General features: G+C 46.8%; 1 protein-coding gene across 1 annotated transcript in view; it reads left to right on the top strand.

Moving 5' to 3' along the window:
• FAM3B (FAM3 metabolism regulating signaling molecule B) overlaps positions 1-16,369 on the top strand; it is a 97,145-nt gene that overhangs the window by 52,695 nt on the left and 28,081 nt on the right. The window contains exon 3 of the mRNA XM_040338979.1: positions 12,109-12,232. Within this exon, the coding sequence (XP_040194913.1) occupies positions 12,109-12,232 (124 nt within the window). The remainder of the gene's footprint in view (positions 1-12,108; positions 12,233-16,369) is intronic.

The raw sequence follows: 16,369 nt of genomic DNA, 5'->3' as shown, positions 1-16,369 counted from the left end.
CGGCGTAGGAGACTTACGCCGCTCGTATCTTAGCCTAATTTAAGCGTATCGGGTTTCCAGAATACGCTTAAATTTACGACGGCGTAGATTCAGAGTTACGACGGCGTATCTACTGATACGCCGGCGTAACTCTCTATAAATCTAGCCCAATGTATATACATGTGTGTGTATATAATATATATATTTTTTATTTTTATTTTTTGGGGGATATTTATTATAGAAAAAGTCAAAAATATTGCTTTTTTTTTTTTCAAAATTGTCGCAATTTATTTGTTTATAGCGCAAAAAATAAAACTGCAGAAGTGATCAAATACCACCAAAAGAAAGATCTATTTGTGGGAAAAAAAGGACGTCAATTTTATTTGGGTACAACGTCGTACGACCGCGCAATTTGTCAGTTAAAGCGACGCAGTCCCGAATCGCAAAAAACTGCTCTGGTCGGCAAGGGAGTAAATTCTCCGGAGCTGAAGCGGTTAATTATTTTTACTCCTGTATTCCAAAAGCTTTTTTTTTTTTTTTTAACATGTGAATAGCAACTTCTCCTGCTTGTTTTCCTGGGAAACATCTGTGTCATGTGACAGCTGTATACCAATTAGGGAAAAGGTAATTGGATGTTGTTTTTATTTAAAATAATTGCAGCGTCATTATCCATATACAGAAATAGAAGGGACAATGTAAATGAAACTTTAGTATCGCTTTAAAGCGGATCTCCACCCTAAGTTGGAACTTCCGCTCATCGGATTCCCCCCCCCCCCCCTCCTGTGCCACAATTGGCATCTTTTGGGGGGGAGGGGGGACAGGATTCTTGTCTTTGACTTCCCACTTCCGGGAGTCCGGCCGCGGCCTTGACGCGGCAATGACGTCACTGCAGGGCTTCCTCCTCCTCCTCCTCCCCTGGCCGCCAGGCTGCAGGGCTTCCTCCTCCTCCTCCTCCTCCTCCTCCTCCTCCCCTGGCCGCCAGGCTAATAGGAGAGAGGAGCAGGGCCTCGCGCATGCGCCAGTATGGTTCCTGGCGTGAAGCCGAAAGGCTTCACTGCGGGTTCCCTTACCCGCAATGGCGGCGGCAGCACCCGAGGCTTAAGATCACATGTCAGCCGCCATTGGCTGTCACGTGGTCCGAAAACTCCCGATCGCTCTTTCGGGTTAGGCGACGGTGACTGTGCCGAGAGCGTGCGCGTGGCGATGTATTGGGGGCAATTCACGCAAATATGTGGCCCCTCTGCGCTAAAGGACCAGGCGCCAAGAGGCCGCATATTTGTATATGGCCGGTGTCAAGGGGTTAATAATTTTATTAGCATGTTGATGAGGCAGAACCAGGGCAGGTAAAATATAAGCAGCTTAATCTTCCGCTTTAAATGGCGCTCTGCGGTTTGCATGGCCCTATGCAGCCTGCTGTGTTTATATGGATTCCTGGTGATCGCCAAGGGACGCATTTGTGCGATCTCCTCTGCCCATTCCTCCGGGGGATTTCAGTTCCGATGTCGCTGGGAGGAACTCGCCACGCTGGCCTCATTTATAACGATACAGTGGAATCAGACAATTTGCTTTTGTTCTTAGCTGGCACAACCAGTTTTACAGCTCTGGACCCATGTATGGTTTTTTAATGAGGAACACGCCGACACCTGCATCTTCTGATCAATGAATGCCACCTCATCTTAAAGGGGCACACACCTTTTTACGAAAAAAAAAAAATTTGGGGGAGGGTTACAACTAGGGTTGTCCCGATACCATTTTTTTAGGACCGAGTAAAAGTACCGATACTTTTTTTTCATGTACTCGCCGATACCGAATACCGATACTTTTTTTTAAATGTGTCCCCAAATGCAGCCATGTCCCCCCACATATGCAGCCATGTCCCCCCACATATGCAGCCATGTCCCCCCACATATGCAGCCATGTCCCCCCCACATATGCAGCCATGTCCCCCCCACATATGCAGCCATGTCCCCCCCACATATGCAGCCATGTCCCCCCACATATGCAGCCATGTCCCCCCACATATATCCACCATGTCCCCCCACATATATCCACCATGTCCCCCCACATATATCCACCATGTCCCCCCCCACATATATCCAGCCATGTCCCCCCCACATATGCAGCCATGTCCCCCCCACATATGCAGCCATGTCCCCCCCACATATGCAGCCATGTCCCCCCCACATATGCAGCCATGTCCCCCCCACATATGCAGCCATGTCCCCCCACATAATCCAGCCATGTCCCCCCACATATATTGCAGCCATGTCCCCCCACATATATTGCAGCCATGTCCCCCCACATATATTGCAGCCATGTCCCCCCACATATATCCAGCCATGTCCCCCCACATATATCCAGCCATGTCCCCCCACATATATCCAGCCATGTCCCCCCACATATATCCAGCCATGTCCCCCACATATATCCAGCCATGTCCCCCCACATATATCCAGCCATGTCCCCCCACATATATCCAGCCATGTCCCCCCACATATATCCAGCCATGTCCCCAACATATATCCAGCCATGTCCCCCATATATTCAGCCATGTCCCCCATACCTAGATGATGCCGCTGCCGCGTTAATCAGTGCCGCGCCGTGTATAGACACTCCCCCTTGCTCGGTATTGGACAGATCACCCGTCCAATCCAGAGCAAGGGGGAGTGTCTATACGCGGCGCGGCGGGAAACACAGCTATTCAAACGAAAGCTGTAATGTTCCCCTCACGCAGATTAACGCGGCGGCGGCTTTGTGGTATGCAGCGGTGGCGGGTTTGCGGTGGCGTCGGGGGACAGGTATTCGGCCAGGCATTGGGGGCATTTGCGGGAGTACAAGTACTCCCGCAAATACTCGGTATCGGTCCCGATACCGATACTGGTATCGGTATCGGGACAACCCTAGTTACAACCCTTGTGATTGTAGTGCTGGGTCCCTGTTGGGGGAAGGTAGAGGTTCCCTCCTTTCTGTGCCTCTTATGGGGTAAGGGGGGGTCCAGGTCTTATGCCCTGTCCACACGATCGGAAATTCCACCAGCAAAAGTTCGATGTGAGCTTTTGAACGGAAATTCCGACTGTGTGTATGCTCCATCGGACTTTTGCTGTCGGAATTTCCGACGGCAAAAAATTGAGAACTGGTTCTCAAATTTTTCGATGGAAAATCCGATCGTCTGTAGCAATTCCGACGCATGCTCGGAAACGATTCGACGCATGCTCAGATACATTGAACTTAATTTTCTGGGATCGTCGTTGTGTTGTACGTCACCACGTTCTTGACGGACGAAAGTTCAGAGAACTTTTGTGTGACCGTGTGTATGCAAGCCAAGCTTGAGCGGAATTCCGTCGGAAAAACCATAAAAGGTTTTTCCGACGGAAAATCCGATCGGTGTACGGGGCATTAGTTCAGTGTCATACCCATTGTGTTTTTTTTTTTTTTTTCTTTTTAGGGTTGCTTGTATTGGTATCGGTTCTGATATCGAGTATTTGCACAAGTATCAGTACTGATTCCTGAAAATTATACTTTTTTAGCCTCGGTTTTTTGAGCTGTCAGTGGGTCTCCCCTGTTGACAGCTGAAGTGTTAAAGAAGTCCGGTAGTTGGAGCTGTCAAAAAGAAAAAGTAGAGGCAATGTTTATTAACAATATTGCTGCCAAAACAAATAAAATGAAACATTGTTTATTTTAGTATTTTTTTTGTTTTTCCATCTGCAGATTACAAATGTTCCTCTGTTTAACCCCTTATTAATCCTTAGTAGAAATAGCGGAGGAGAGTGGGATTTTTTTTGTATAATTTATATGTGTATGTTTTTATATAATATTTGTTCATTTTGAGTATATTGGGCCAGATTCACGAACAATTACGGCAGCATAACGTATCCCCTTTACGTTGCCCCTGCCTCAAGTATTTGTTGTAAGTGCTTGATTCACAAAGCACTTGCGTGTAAACTTGCGGCGGCGTAGCGTAAAGCCGTCCGGCGCAGGCCCGCCTAATTCAAATGGGGCGTGTACCATTTAAATTAGGCACGTTCCCGCGCCGAACGTTCTGCGCATGCTCCGTTAGGAAATTTCCCGCCGTGCTTTGCGCGAAATTACGGCGCCCAAAGTGTTTTTTGAACGGCGACGTGCGTTACGTCCTTTCGTATTCACGGACGTCTTATGCAAAAAAATAATAATTTGAAATTCGACGCGGGAATGACGGCCATACTTTAACATGGCTGGTCTAAATCTAAGCCAGGAAATAGCAGGCTTAAGTTTGCGACGGGGAAAACCGACTAGCGACGACGTAAGAGAATGCGACGAACGCGCGTACCTTCGTGGATCGCTGTAAACGGCTAATTTGCATACCCGACGCGGAAAACAACGCAAACTCCACCCAGCGGTCGCCTGTCGGATCTTAGCCAAAAGCCGTCGTATCTTTGTTTGTGAATTACAAATAAAGATACGACGCGGCAAATTTGAAAGTACGCCGGCGTACTTTTTCTGTGAATCTGGCCCATTGTTCTTGGTTACAATCCCACTCTCCTCCGCTTTTTCTACTATTTACTTTTGGGATGAGGTGCGTATTGCTCTAGAATCACTTGGATCCTCTCTACCCTTTTTAATCCTTAGTTTAGCGTTAATTAACTCCCTATTATCCTCCATTTAATTATAATTTTTCTGCTTTTTTTGTTTTTTTGTTCATGTCTATTCTATAAACTATAAATAAACGTGCCAGAGGAGCACCTGAAAGTATGGCAGTTGGCAGGAGATGTGCATTTGAGGGCATGATGGTGAGTAGGAGATGTGCATTACAGGAGTGCCAGTGGGTATGGCAGTGGACAGGACATGTATATTAGAGGGGCATTGGAGGGTATGACAGTGGGCAAGAGATGTGCATTAGAGGAGCACCTGAGGATATGGCAGTGGGCAGGAGATGTGCATTACAGAAGCATTTGAGGGCATGATGGTGGATAGGAGATGTGCATTTGAGGGCATGATGGTGGATAGAAGATGTGCATTTGAGGGCATGATGGTGGATAGGAGATGTGCATTACAAGAATGGCAGTGGGCAGGAGATGTACATTAGGGGAGCACCTGAGAGTATGGTAGTGGGATCCAGATGTACAAGAGGAGCACCTGAGGGTATGGTAGTGGGCATGGGATGTGCATTAGAGAAGCATTTGAGGGCATGATGGTGGGTAGGAGATGTGCCAGTGGGTATGGCAGTAGACAGGACATGTATATTAGAGGAGCATTGGGGGGTATGACAGTGGGCAGGAGATGTGCATTAGAGGAGCACCTGAGTATATGGCAGTGGGCAGGAGATGTGCATTACAGAAGCATTTGAGGGCATGATGGTGGGTAGGAGATGTGCATTTGAGGGCATGATGGTGGGTAGGAGATGTGCATTACAAGAATGGCAGTGGGCAGGAGATGTACATTAGAGGAGCACCTAAGGGTATGGCAGTGGGCAGGAGATGTGCATTAGGGGAGCACCTGAGAGTATGGTAGTGGGTTCCAGATGTACAAGAGGAGCACCTGAGGGTATGGTTGTGGGCATGGGATGTGCATTAGAGAAGCATTTGAGGGCATGATGGTGGGTAGGAGATGTGCATTACAGGAGTGCCAGTGGGTATGGCAGTGGACAGGACATGTATATTAGAGGAGCATTGAAGGGTATGGCAGTGGGCAGGAGATGTGCATTAGAAGAACACCTGAGGGTATAGCAGTGGGCAGGAGATGTGCATTAGGGGAGCACCTGAGGGTATGGTAGTGAGTTCCAGATGTACGAGAGGAGCAGTATGGCAGTGGGCAGGAAATGCATTAGAGGAGTGCCAGTGGGTTTGGCAGTGGACAGAATATGTATATCAGAGGAGCATTGGAGGGTATGACAGTGGGCAGGAGATGTGCATTAGAGGAGCATCTGAGGGTATGGTAGTGGGCAGAAGATGTGCATTTGAGGGCATGATGGTGGGTAGGAGATGTGCATTACAGAAGTGCCAGTGGGTATGGCAGTGCACAGGATATGTATATTAGAGGAGCATTGGAGGGTATGACAGTGGGCAGGAGATGTGCAGTAGAGGAGCATCTGAGGGTATGGTAGTGGGCAGCAGATGTGCATTTGAGGGCATGATGGTGGGTAGGAGATGTGCATTACAGAAGTGCCAGTGGGTATGGCAGTGGACAGGATATGTATATTAGAGGAGCATTGGAGGGTATGGCAGTGGGCAGGAGATGTAAATGAGAGGAGAACTGAAGGGGAAGGCAGATGGCCGGATAAATGAATGTTTTCCGCAGTTTCTGTATCTCTCGGTACCGCGGATTGGCTCTGCCTTGAATGGATAAGGAGGGAAGGCATTTCCCAGCAGTGGGACTGTGCTGCTTAGCGGAGCCTCCATCTCTTCTCTGCACTATTATGATGGTTTGTATTGCTGCCCACAGGGGTGGTTAGTAACTCTACCTTGCAGCACTGGGGTTCTGAGTTTCTATCCAAGCAGGCATGGCCGTTTGAAGGAATTTGGGGGCCCCAAGCAAAATGGACATGGATCCCCCTACATGCACAACCCCCCCCCCTACACGCACAGTCCCCCTATGTTCTTTTACGCCCCCCAGGGCCCCCCCCCCCCTCCCTACCGAGTCTGTACTGCGCGGCAGGAGATTCAGTTTCCTGTTCCCGGACACAGGACACAGTTTCCTGCTTCCGGAAAGGAAGTGAACACAGGGTCTGGACTGACAGGAGGAAGGAAGAGGAGCGCGGCAAGGGCCCTAGGCCAGCTTGGGGCCCCAAGCAAGTGCTTGGTTTGCCTGCCTTGTAGCAACGGGCCTGCAGGCAGGACACTGGGACACATGCTGGTAGGTTGACTAGCTCCTGTCTAAATTGACCCGAATATGATCTTCTATTGGATGCACGCAAGATGACTGCCTCCTAGTCTGAATGCCCCAACACCATAATGAGAATTAAAATAATCAAGAATAAATGTGATTCTAGGGATGTCTTGGGTTTGTGTTTAGAGGACATTTCTAGCCATTCTTCCATGGTCTGTGGATATACAGTTGTTTTTATAGAAAAAGGATCCAAGGGGTTGCTTTATTTCCTACATCCTGGTTTATCTTGGCTTGGACTCACTGGCTGGACTCCAGAAATATGTGAACACAAAGGCAAATTGATGTGTGCTGACGAGGGAGGGAAGGATATATCTCATTTTTTTTCTATTTTTTAAAAGGTTGATTCAGTAAAACCTGAGACTCGTCCGGTATAGGAGGGGAAAAAGAGAGTGGCGGTGCGTCCATAAAGGGTGCACGGGCGCCACCCGCTCTCTCCTGCCACCTGTCTGTCACCATAGATAGATTTGTGCATTGCATGAATCTATCTATGGTCGCCGCTGCCTCCCCCTATTCAGATGACCGGCCCCCTTTTGGGCCACGCGCACCTGAATTCCAGCGGCGGGGTATTTTTTTGGAAGCACCTGATTAGAGCCATATTGCTAGATTCAGGTAGATGGGCGCATCTTTGAGACGGCGTAGCGTAAATACGATACGCTATGCCGCCGTAAGTCAGAGAGACAAGTGCTGTATTCACAAAGCACTTGCCTCCTAAGTTTCGGCGGCGTAGCGTGAATGGGCCGGCGTAAGCGCGCCTAATTCAAATGAGGATGAGGGGGGAGTGTTTTATGTAAATTACTTGTGACCCGACGTGATTGACGTTTTTTACGAACGGCGCATGCGTTCAAAAAGGTGAACAGCGGGCACCATGCTGGACACTCGCAGTTCACTTCGCTTTGTGTTAGGAAAGCAAATGAATATAGTATAGTATTTGATCCCCCGAAAAAACATGACATGACTTAGTACTTGGAGAAAGCCTTGTTGGCAATCACAAAGGAAAGATGTTTCTTGTCGCTGGTGACCAGGTTTGCTCACATCTCAGGAGGGATTTTGCTCCACTCTTCTTTACAGATCTCCTCTAAATCCTTAAAGGGGTTGTAAAGGAAAACATTTTTTTCCCTAAATAGCTTCCTTTACCTTAGTGTAATCCTCCTTCACTTACCTCATCCTTCACTTTTGCTTTTAAATGTCCTTATTTCTTCTGAGAAATCCTCACTTCCTGTTCTTCTGTCTGTAACTCCACACAGTAATGCGAGGCTTTCTTCCTGGTGTGGAGAAAGCCTCTTGAGGGGGCGAGCAGGAGGGTCAGGACACTCTCTACTTGGCAGATAAAGAAAGGAGCTGTGTGTTAGTGGGCGTCCTGACCCTCCTGCTCGCCCCCTCAAGAGGTTTTCTCAACACCAGGGAGAAAGCCTTGCATTACGGTGTGGAGTTACAGACAGAAGAACAGGAAGTGAGGATTTCTCAGAAGAAATTAGTTTTTTTGGGGATATTTATTTTAGCAAAAATTTTAAAAATCTTTTTTTTTTTTCTTTTGAAATTGTCTTTATAGCGCAAAAAAATAAAAACCGCAGAGGTGAACAACCACCAAAAGAAAGCTCTAAAAAAGCACGACCACGCAATTGTCAGTTAAAGCGACGCAGTGCCGAATCGCAAAAAATGGTCTGGTCATTAACCACTTAAGGGACCGGCTCACGTACATATATGTCGGCACTTTAAAGATGGATATCTCGGTATCGGCAGCAGCTGCACAACCGAGATATCCATCTTTTCCGTGAGCGATCCTGTAAACGATAACGGTGGTCTCCGCGGCAGATTCCCCGCAAGATCACCGTTACCGGCGATGGGAGAGGCCCCCCCCCCGCCATTCTCCCGCGCCCTCCGGCGCTTACAGGAGCTGTCGGCAGCGGCGGAGGCGATCGGGTCCTTCACGCTGCTGTGTGTGGATACAAATGAGGGCAAGATGGCCCCTACCCGTCTCCATAGCATAGCAGGGTGGAAGCAAAGTCAAAACATCACTTCCGCCCATGCTTCTTAACCACTTAAGGACCGCCTCCTGCACATATACGTCGGCAGAATGGCACAGGGACGTACATGTACATTGCCTTTAAGAGCCCAGTCTTGGGTCGCACACGCGACCCGGTCTGGAGCTGAAGAACGGGGAGAGGTGAGTGTAAACACACCTTCCCCGTTCTTCACAGTGGCAATGTCATTGATCGTCTGTTCCCTGATTTAGGGAAAGACGATCACTGACGTCACACGTCCAGCTCCGCCCCCTTACCGTTAGAAACACATATGAGGTCACACTTAACCCCTACAACGCCCCCTAGTGGTTAACTCCCAAACTGCAATTGTCATTTTTACAGTAATCAGTGCATTTTTATAGCATTTTTTGCTGTGAAAATGACAATGGTCCCAAAAATGTGTCAAAATTGTCCGATGTGTCCGCCATAATGTCGCAGTCACGAAAAAAATTGCTGATCGCCACCATTAGTATTTAAAAAATGATTAATAAAAATGCCATAAAACTATCCCCTATTTTGTAAACGCTATAAATTTTGCACAAACCAATCGTTAAACGCTTATTGTGATCTTTTTTTACCAAAAATAGGTAGAAGAATACGTATCGGCCTAAACTGAGGAAAAAAATATATTATTTGGGGATATTTATTATAGCAAAAAGTAAAAAATATTGAATTTTTTATAAAATTGTCGCTCCATTTTTGTTTATAGCGCAAAAAATAAAAACCGCAGAGGTGATCATATACCACCAAAAGAAAGCTCTATTTGTGGGAAAAAAAAGGACGCCAATTTTGTTTGGGAGCCACGTCACACGACCGCGCAATTGTCAGTTAAAGCAACGCAGTGCCGAATCACAAAAAAGGGGCAAGGTCCTTAACCTGCATATTGGTCCGGGTCTTAAGTGGTTAAAGGCACATTTTGTTTGTTGTAATTTTTTTTAAATGACAATTTATTAATTTTCTTTATTGCATTTTTATCTAAATATGTGATCTGAGGTCTTTTTGACCCCAGATCTCATATTTAAGAGGACCTGTCATGCGTTTTTCTATTACAAGGGATGTTTAATAGGAATAAAAGTGACCCATTTTTTTTTTTTAAAACAGTGTAAAAATAAATAAAATCAATTAAAATAAATAAGAAAACAAAAACATTTTTTTAAATCGCCCTGTCCCGACGAGCTCGCGCATAGAAGCAAATGCATACGTGAGCAGCGCCCGCATATGAAAACGGTGTTCAAACCACACAAGTGAGGTATTGCCACGATCGTTAGAGCGAGACGAATAATTCTAGCCTTAGACCTCCTCTGTTACTCAAAAGATGCAACCTGTAGAATTTTTTAAATGTCACCTATGGAGATTTTTAAGAGTAAAAGTTTGATGCCATTCCATGAGCGGACGCAACTTTGAAGCGTGACATGCAGGGTATCAATTTACTCGGTGTAACATTATCTTTCACAATATAAAAAAATATTGGGTTAACTTTACTTATGTCTTATTTTTTAATTAAAAAAAGTGATTATTTCCAAACAAAGTGCGCTTGTAAGGCCGCTGCGCAAATGCAGTGTGACAAAAAGTATTGCAACGACCGCCATTTTATTCTCTAGGGTGTTAGAAAAAAATGTATAATGTTTGGGGGTTTCAAGTAATTTTCTAGCAAAAAAAAATGTTTTTAACTTTTAAACACAGTGGGGCAGATTCAGGTACCTGCGCGCCTAGTTACGGCGGCGCAGCGTATTTACGCTACGCCAACGCAACTTACAGGAGCAAGTGCAGTATTCACAAAGCACTTGCTCCGTAAGTTGCGGCGGCGTAGCGTAAATGGGGCCGGCGTAAGCCCGCGTAATTCAAATGTGGAAGGGGGGGTGTGTTTTATGCTAATGTGTGATGACCTGACGTGATTGACGTGTTTTACGAATGGCGCATGCGCCGTCCGTGTACATATCCCAGTGTGCATTGCTCTCAAGTACGCCGCAACGACGTATTGGTTTCGACGTGAACGTAAATTACGTCCAGCCCTATTCTCTAACGACTTACGCAAACAATAAAAATTTTGAAGCGGGAACGACGTCCATACTTAACATTGGCTGCGCCTCCTAATAGCAGGAGCAACGTTACGCCGAAAAAGCCTAACGCAAACGACGTAAAAAACTACCGCCGGGCGCACCTACGTTCGTGAATTGACGTAACTAGGTAATTTGCATATTCTACGCTGAAAACAACGGAAGCGCCCCTAGCGGTCAACGTAATATTGCACACAATTATACGCTGCCGCATTCAAGTTACGTCGGCGGAGGAAGCCTATTTTTTAAGCGTATCTGCCTTTGAGAATCGGCGTAACAATACGCCGGCGCAGATTTCAAATTACGGCGGCGTATCTGGAGATACGCCGCCGTAAAAGCTACCTGAATCTGCCCCAGAGTCTATAAAACAGGCTCGGTCCTTAAGTGGTTAATGTGCATGACTCTGGCATGTCTGAACTTACGCCTCAGTCCAGGAAGTAGATGATGTTGCTGGATGATGCCTGATCATATATGGTGCTGTCCTTCTAGAGAGAAAATCAGATGACGTCCTTGTCATGAGGAGGTCTGTGAGAAGTGTGAATACCTGAAAGTGTAACATTGAAAAATCTGCCTGATGCTTGGGCTGCTTTTTTAAAGTAAACTAAAGACTTTTTTTTTTTTTTTTTATAATTTTTTTTTAGTTTTGGAGAGTGGAGAAAGAACACCTGTCAGTTTTTATTGTCTATTACTTTTCCGGGGATAACCCAAAATTTGGGATTTTATTTTTACGTTCAATGATTATAGTAAACAGATATTATCATTGAACGTGAAAATAAAATAAAATCCCATATTTTGGGTTGTCCCCGGAAAAGTAATGGAGGGGAAATCTTCCAATGGGGACGCAGTTCTGGTGACCGGGGGGGGGGGGGGGGGGGGGTCCAAGGAATTCCCTTAATTTACAGGGATTTCCTCTCACTTCCTGTTTTGGTTATGAGACAGGAAGTGAAGGGAAATCTCCCCAATGGGACACCTGCCAGGGGTTATAAGTTCTACCCCATCATATACCGGGGTGAGCAGTACATTCTCTCTACTCTATGTGTTTTGTCCCTTCTATATAAGTTCTACCCCTTCCTTACTCTATCCAAAATGGGGGAAAAAGTTTTGCCTATAGTTCTACTTTAACATTTATTATTTGTTTCCTTGTAAGGCTGTGATTTCACATTCTTCTTTTTTTTTTTTTTGTCTGGCAGCCCCGCTGCCGGTGAAACAGAAGTGTGCCGTGTGGAGGAAATGCCAACCAACCGAGGTCGTGTACAGTATACGAAGTGCTGGCGCCAAGCACATCTTACCCGTGATATGTCTGGAAGATGAGATGTAAGTGGGGCACAGATCACGTCAATCAAAAATGTTATATCATCTCAACAATTATCCTTTTTTATATTTTTTTGCTCTGCTTATAATGGGCAGCCCTGATCTATGTTGGTCGTTTCACAGCTGGAAGCACACACAGGTGCGTGGTCCTAGCTATCAGTCTGAACAAAAGATAAGGAAGCAGTCAGCGTGGTTCCCAGTAATGTGATAACGCCGGTGTCCAATCTTGGTGGCAACACCGGTGTCCAATCTTGGTGGCAACACCGGTGTCCAATCTTGGTGGCAACACCGGTGTCCAATCTTGGTGGCAACACCGGTGTCCAATCTTGGTGGTAACACCGGTGACCAATCTTGGTGGTAAGACCGGTGACCAATCTTGGTGATGACCAATCTTGGTGATAACACTGGTGACCAATCTTGGTGATTACACTGGTGACCAATCAAGTTCACCAGTGTAAGGAGCTTTGACTCCTGAGATTGGTCACCACCATTCTTGGTGGTGACCAATCTTGGTGGTAACACTGGTGTCCAATCTTGGTGGTAACACTGGTGTCCAATCTTGGTGGTAACACTGGTGTCCAATCTTGGGGTAACACTGGTGTCCAATCTTAGTGGTAAGACCGGTGACCAATCTTGGTGGTAAGACCGGTGACCAATCTTGGTGGTAAGACCGGTGACCAATCTTGGTGATAACACTGGTGACCAATCTTGGTGGTGACCAATCTTGGTGATAACACTGGTGACCAATCTTGGTGATAACACTGGTGACCAATCTTGGTGATAACACTGGTGACCAATCTTGGTGATAACACTGGTGACCAATCTTGGTGATAACACTGGTGACCAATCTTGGTGATAACACTGGTGTCCAATTAAGTTCACCAGTGTAAGGAGCTTTGACTCCTGAGATTGGTCACCACCAATCATGGTGGTGACCAATCTTGGTGGTAAGACTGGTGACCAATCTTGGTGGTAACACTGGTGACCAATCTTGGTGGTAACACTGGTGACCAATCTTGGTGGTAACACTGGTGACCAATCTTGGTGGTAACACTGGTGACCAATCTTGGTGGTAACACCGGTGACCAATCTTGGTGGTAACACCGGTGACCAATCTTGGTGGTAACACCGGTGACCAATCTTGGTGGTAACACCGGTGACCAATCTTGGTGGTAACACCGGTGACCAATCTTGGTGGTAACACCGGTGACCAATCTTGGTGGTAACACCGGTGACCAATCTTGGTGGTAACACTGGTGACCAATCATGGTGATCACAAGGAGAGAGGGATTAGGCAACCTGCACTCTATACTGATGTATGAACCTCACATTCATGAGATTTTTAGAGCAACTTTCAAACCTACAGTTCTTGTGGGATGCTCCTGGTCTGCAGTGGTCAAGACCTATTATCCACTTAAATATACAACGGCAATATGGCTCTGCTGCACCGTGTCACGCACCTAGTACGTGATCCAACACTTCCTGGTAGGGGGAGCGCGCGCCACTGGCAGCCCGCTCCCGCTGTGATTATACACAGCAGGAGCTGATCTGCGGGTGTCACAAACTCCTTGTCCACCGGCAGGACCAATCCTAGGGTCACAGACACCTGAGTGCAGAAATATTTCTGGCGCCCCCACATGTGGGTGGTCATCTTACTAACTCCTCCCCTTTACAAATGTTTCTATGGCCACGACTCCATCTCTCATACATGTGGCTTTTTAGAGTTGTTTTATATTTATATATATATATGGCTGGGAGGCGAAGGACATTCCATGGGTTCCCTTTTTTGACAACAAACAGCAGCATCACTTGGCTCATTAATAATATCCGCTCCGAGCATGAAACAATGAGAAGGAAGAGAGAAATCTTCATAGTGTAAGGCCTTTCTTTTTAATAAAAAAAACACATTCACCAAAAAACTTGCATTATCTCTGCTCCTCACTCCTCTCGCCTCATGGAGTGACAGTCCGCTCCCCTGCAGCCTCTTCTCCGTCCTCCTGTGGGCAGGCTGGAGATTTTCTGCCCCCAGGGATTGCTTTTGGGCCGCTGGCGATCAGGATTACATGTCCCACGATGCTTTACAGCTACTGGAGGCCTGGCTGATGGGCTCCCTCCCCCTACCAATGAGGAAGCAGGGGAGGGAACAGAGTGGGCGGCCGGGCTCTGCGAGCAGATAGCTCGCACATGCTGCAGACAGTGTTTGGCGTAGAGGGAGGAAAAAATCCCCCGCAGGAGCTGACAGGCTGGCTCTCACTCCACTGTGAGTGTGAGCGCGACTGGCAGGAGGTGCGGGGCTGTGGGTGACAGAGCGGCCACTGCTACATAAGTGACTGCCACTTGAGCTTCGGTGCCCCTGCCCTGACCCAACTTCCTTTTTGGGGAAAAAAAACGTGAGCAGGCGGCCGCCGGCCGTTATGCATATCGGGGAGGGAAGCATTCTGGCACTTCGGCACCCCCACCTCTGTGGTGCCTGGGTGCGGTGCACCCCATGCACTCGCCCAGGATCGGCCCTGTCCACCCGCACCCGCCGATCATGCGCCAGAGAGGTGGTCTGCCTATGTAAACAAGGCAGATCGACATTCTGACAGGAGGAACGGCATAGATCCTCTGGACTGGGGATCCATGTCTTCCTCTAGTAAAAGCACCTCCCACACTGTACTAAAACACTGGCTAGGCACACAGTTAACCCTTTGATCGCCCTTATTGTTAACCCCTTCCCTGCCAGTGTCATTAGTAAAGTCACAGTGCACGTTTTTTTAGCACTGATCACGGTATTGGTGTCACTGGTCCCCAAAAAGTGTCAGTTGTCTGCTTTGTCACTGCAATATCGCAGTCCCGCTATAAGTCGCTGATCGCTGCCATTTCTAGTAAAAAATAAATAAAAATGGCCTATAATTTGGCACAAACCAATCAATATACAGTCACCCCACGCAAGGTCGCAGTTCAGAGTTCGTGGCCTCATTCGCGTATTTTTCCTTAGATTCTAACTATTAGTTGTTCACGGAACCCCCCCCCCCATTTTTTTATGGCAATATAATAATTTTTTTCATTGCAATATATTGGTGCATATTTAGGGTTTAAACAATAAAAAAAAAAAATTTGGATCACATCTCAAATTTGAAGTTTTTCACAATTCGCGGGTGTTCTAGGAATGTAATCTTTGCGAATTTCGACTGCTTGTTGGGATTTTTCTTGCCAAAAATATGTAGCGGACTACAAATTGGCCTAAACTGAGGATTTTTTTTACATTTTCTTTTTTATTGGGTATGTTTTTTTATAGCAGAAAGTAAAAAAAAAAAATGTTTGTTTTTCTAAATTTTCAGGCATTTTTTGTTTTTATAGCGAAAAAAAATAAAAACCTGCAGAGGTAATCAAATACCACCAAAATAAATCTCTATTTGTGGGGAAAAAGGGATGCCAATTTTATTTGAGTATAGTGTTGCACGACCGCGCAATTGTCGGTTAGGCCCCTTTCACACTGAGGAGTTTTTCAGGGGGTACAGCGCTAAAAATAGCGCCTAAATACCGCCTGAAAAACTCCTGCCCCAGCCTTCTCAATGTGAAAGCCCGAGGGCTTTCACACTGAGGCGATGCGCTGGCGGGAGAGAAAAAGATCTCCTGTCAGCAGCATCTTTGGAGCGGTGAGAGGAGCAGCGTGTATAGCGCTCCTTCCCATTTAAAACAATGGGAAACCGCGGTAATACCGCCCGCAATGCGCCTCAGCATTAACCCTTTATCGGCCACTAGCGGGGGTTAATACCGCACCGCTAGCGGCCGAGTCCCGCGGCAATTCCGACGGTATAGCGCCGATATTTTTAGCGGCGCTATACCGCCACCGCGACTCCCGCCCCAATGTGAAAGGGGCCTTAAAGAAACGCAGTGCCGTATTGCAAAAATTGGCCTGGTCATGAAGGGGGGTAAATGTTTCAGGGTTCAAATGGTAAATCCAATTGAGCATCTATGGGTTGTGCTGGGAAAAAAAAAAAAAAAAAATATATATATATATATATATATATATGTGTGTGTGTGTGTGTGTGTGTGTGTGTGTGTGTGTGTGTGTGTGTGTGTGTGTGTCCCATGGAGGCCCCAACTCACAACCTACAGGGCTTAAAGGATCTGTTGCTGATGGCTTGGTGGCCG

This window comes from Rana temporaria, chromosome 2 (genome assembly GCF_905171775.1).
Source record: "Rana temporaria chromosome 2, aRanTem1.1, whole genome shotgun sequence".
Lineage (NCBI taxonomy): Eukaryota > Metazoa > Chordata > Amphibia > Anura > Ranidae > Rana > Rana temporaria.
The sequence above is the reverse complement of the archived record's forward strand: the minus strand, read 5'-3'. Positions and strand labels throughout refer to the sequence as shown.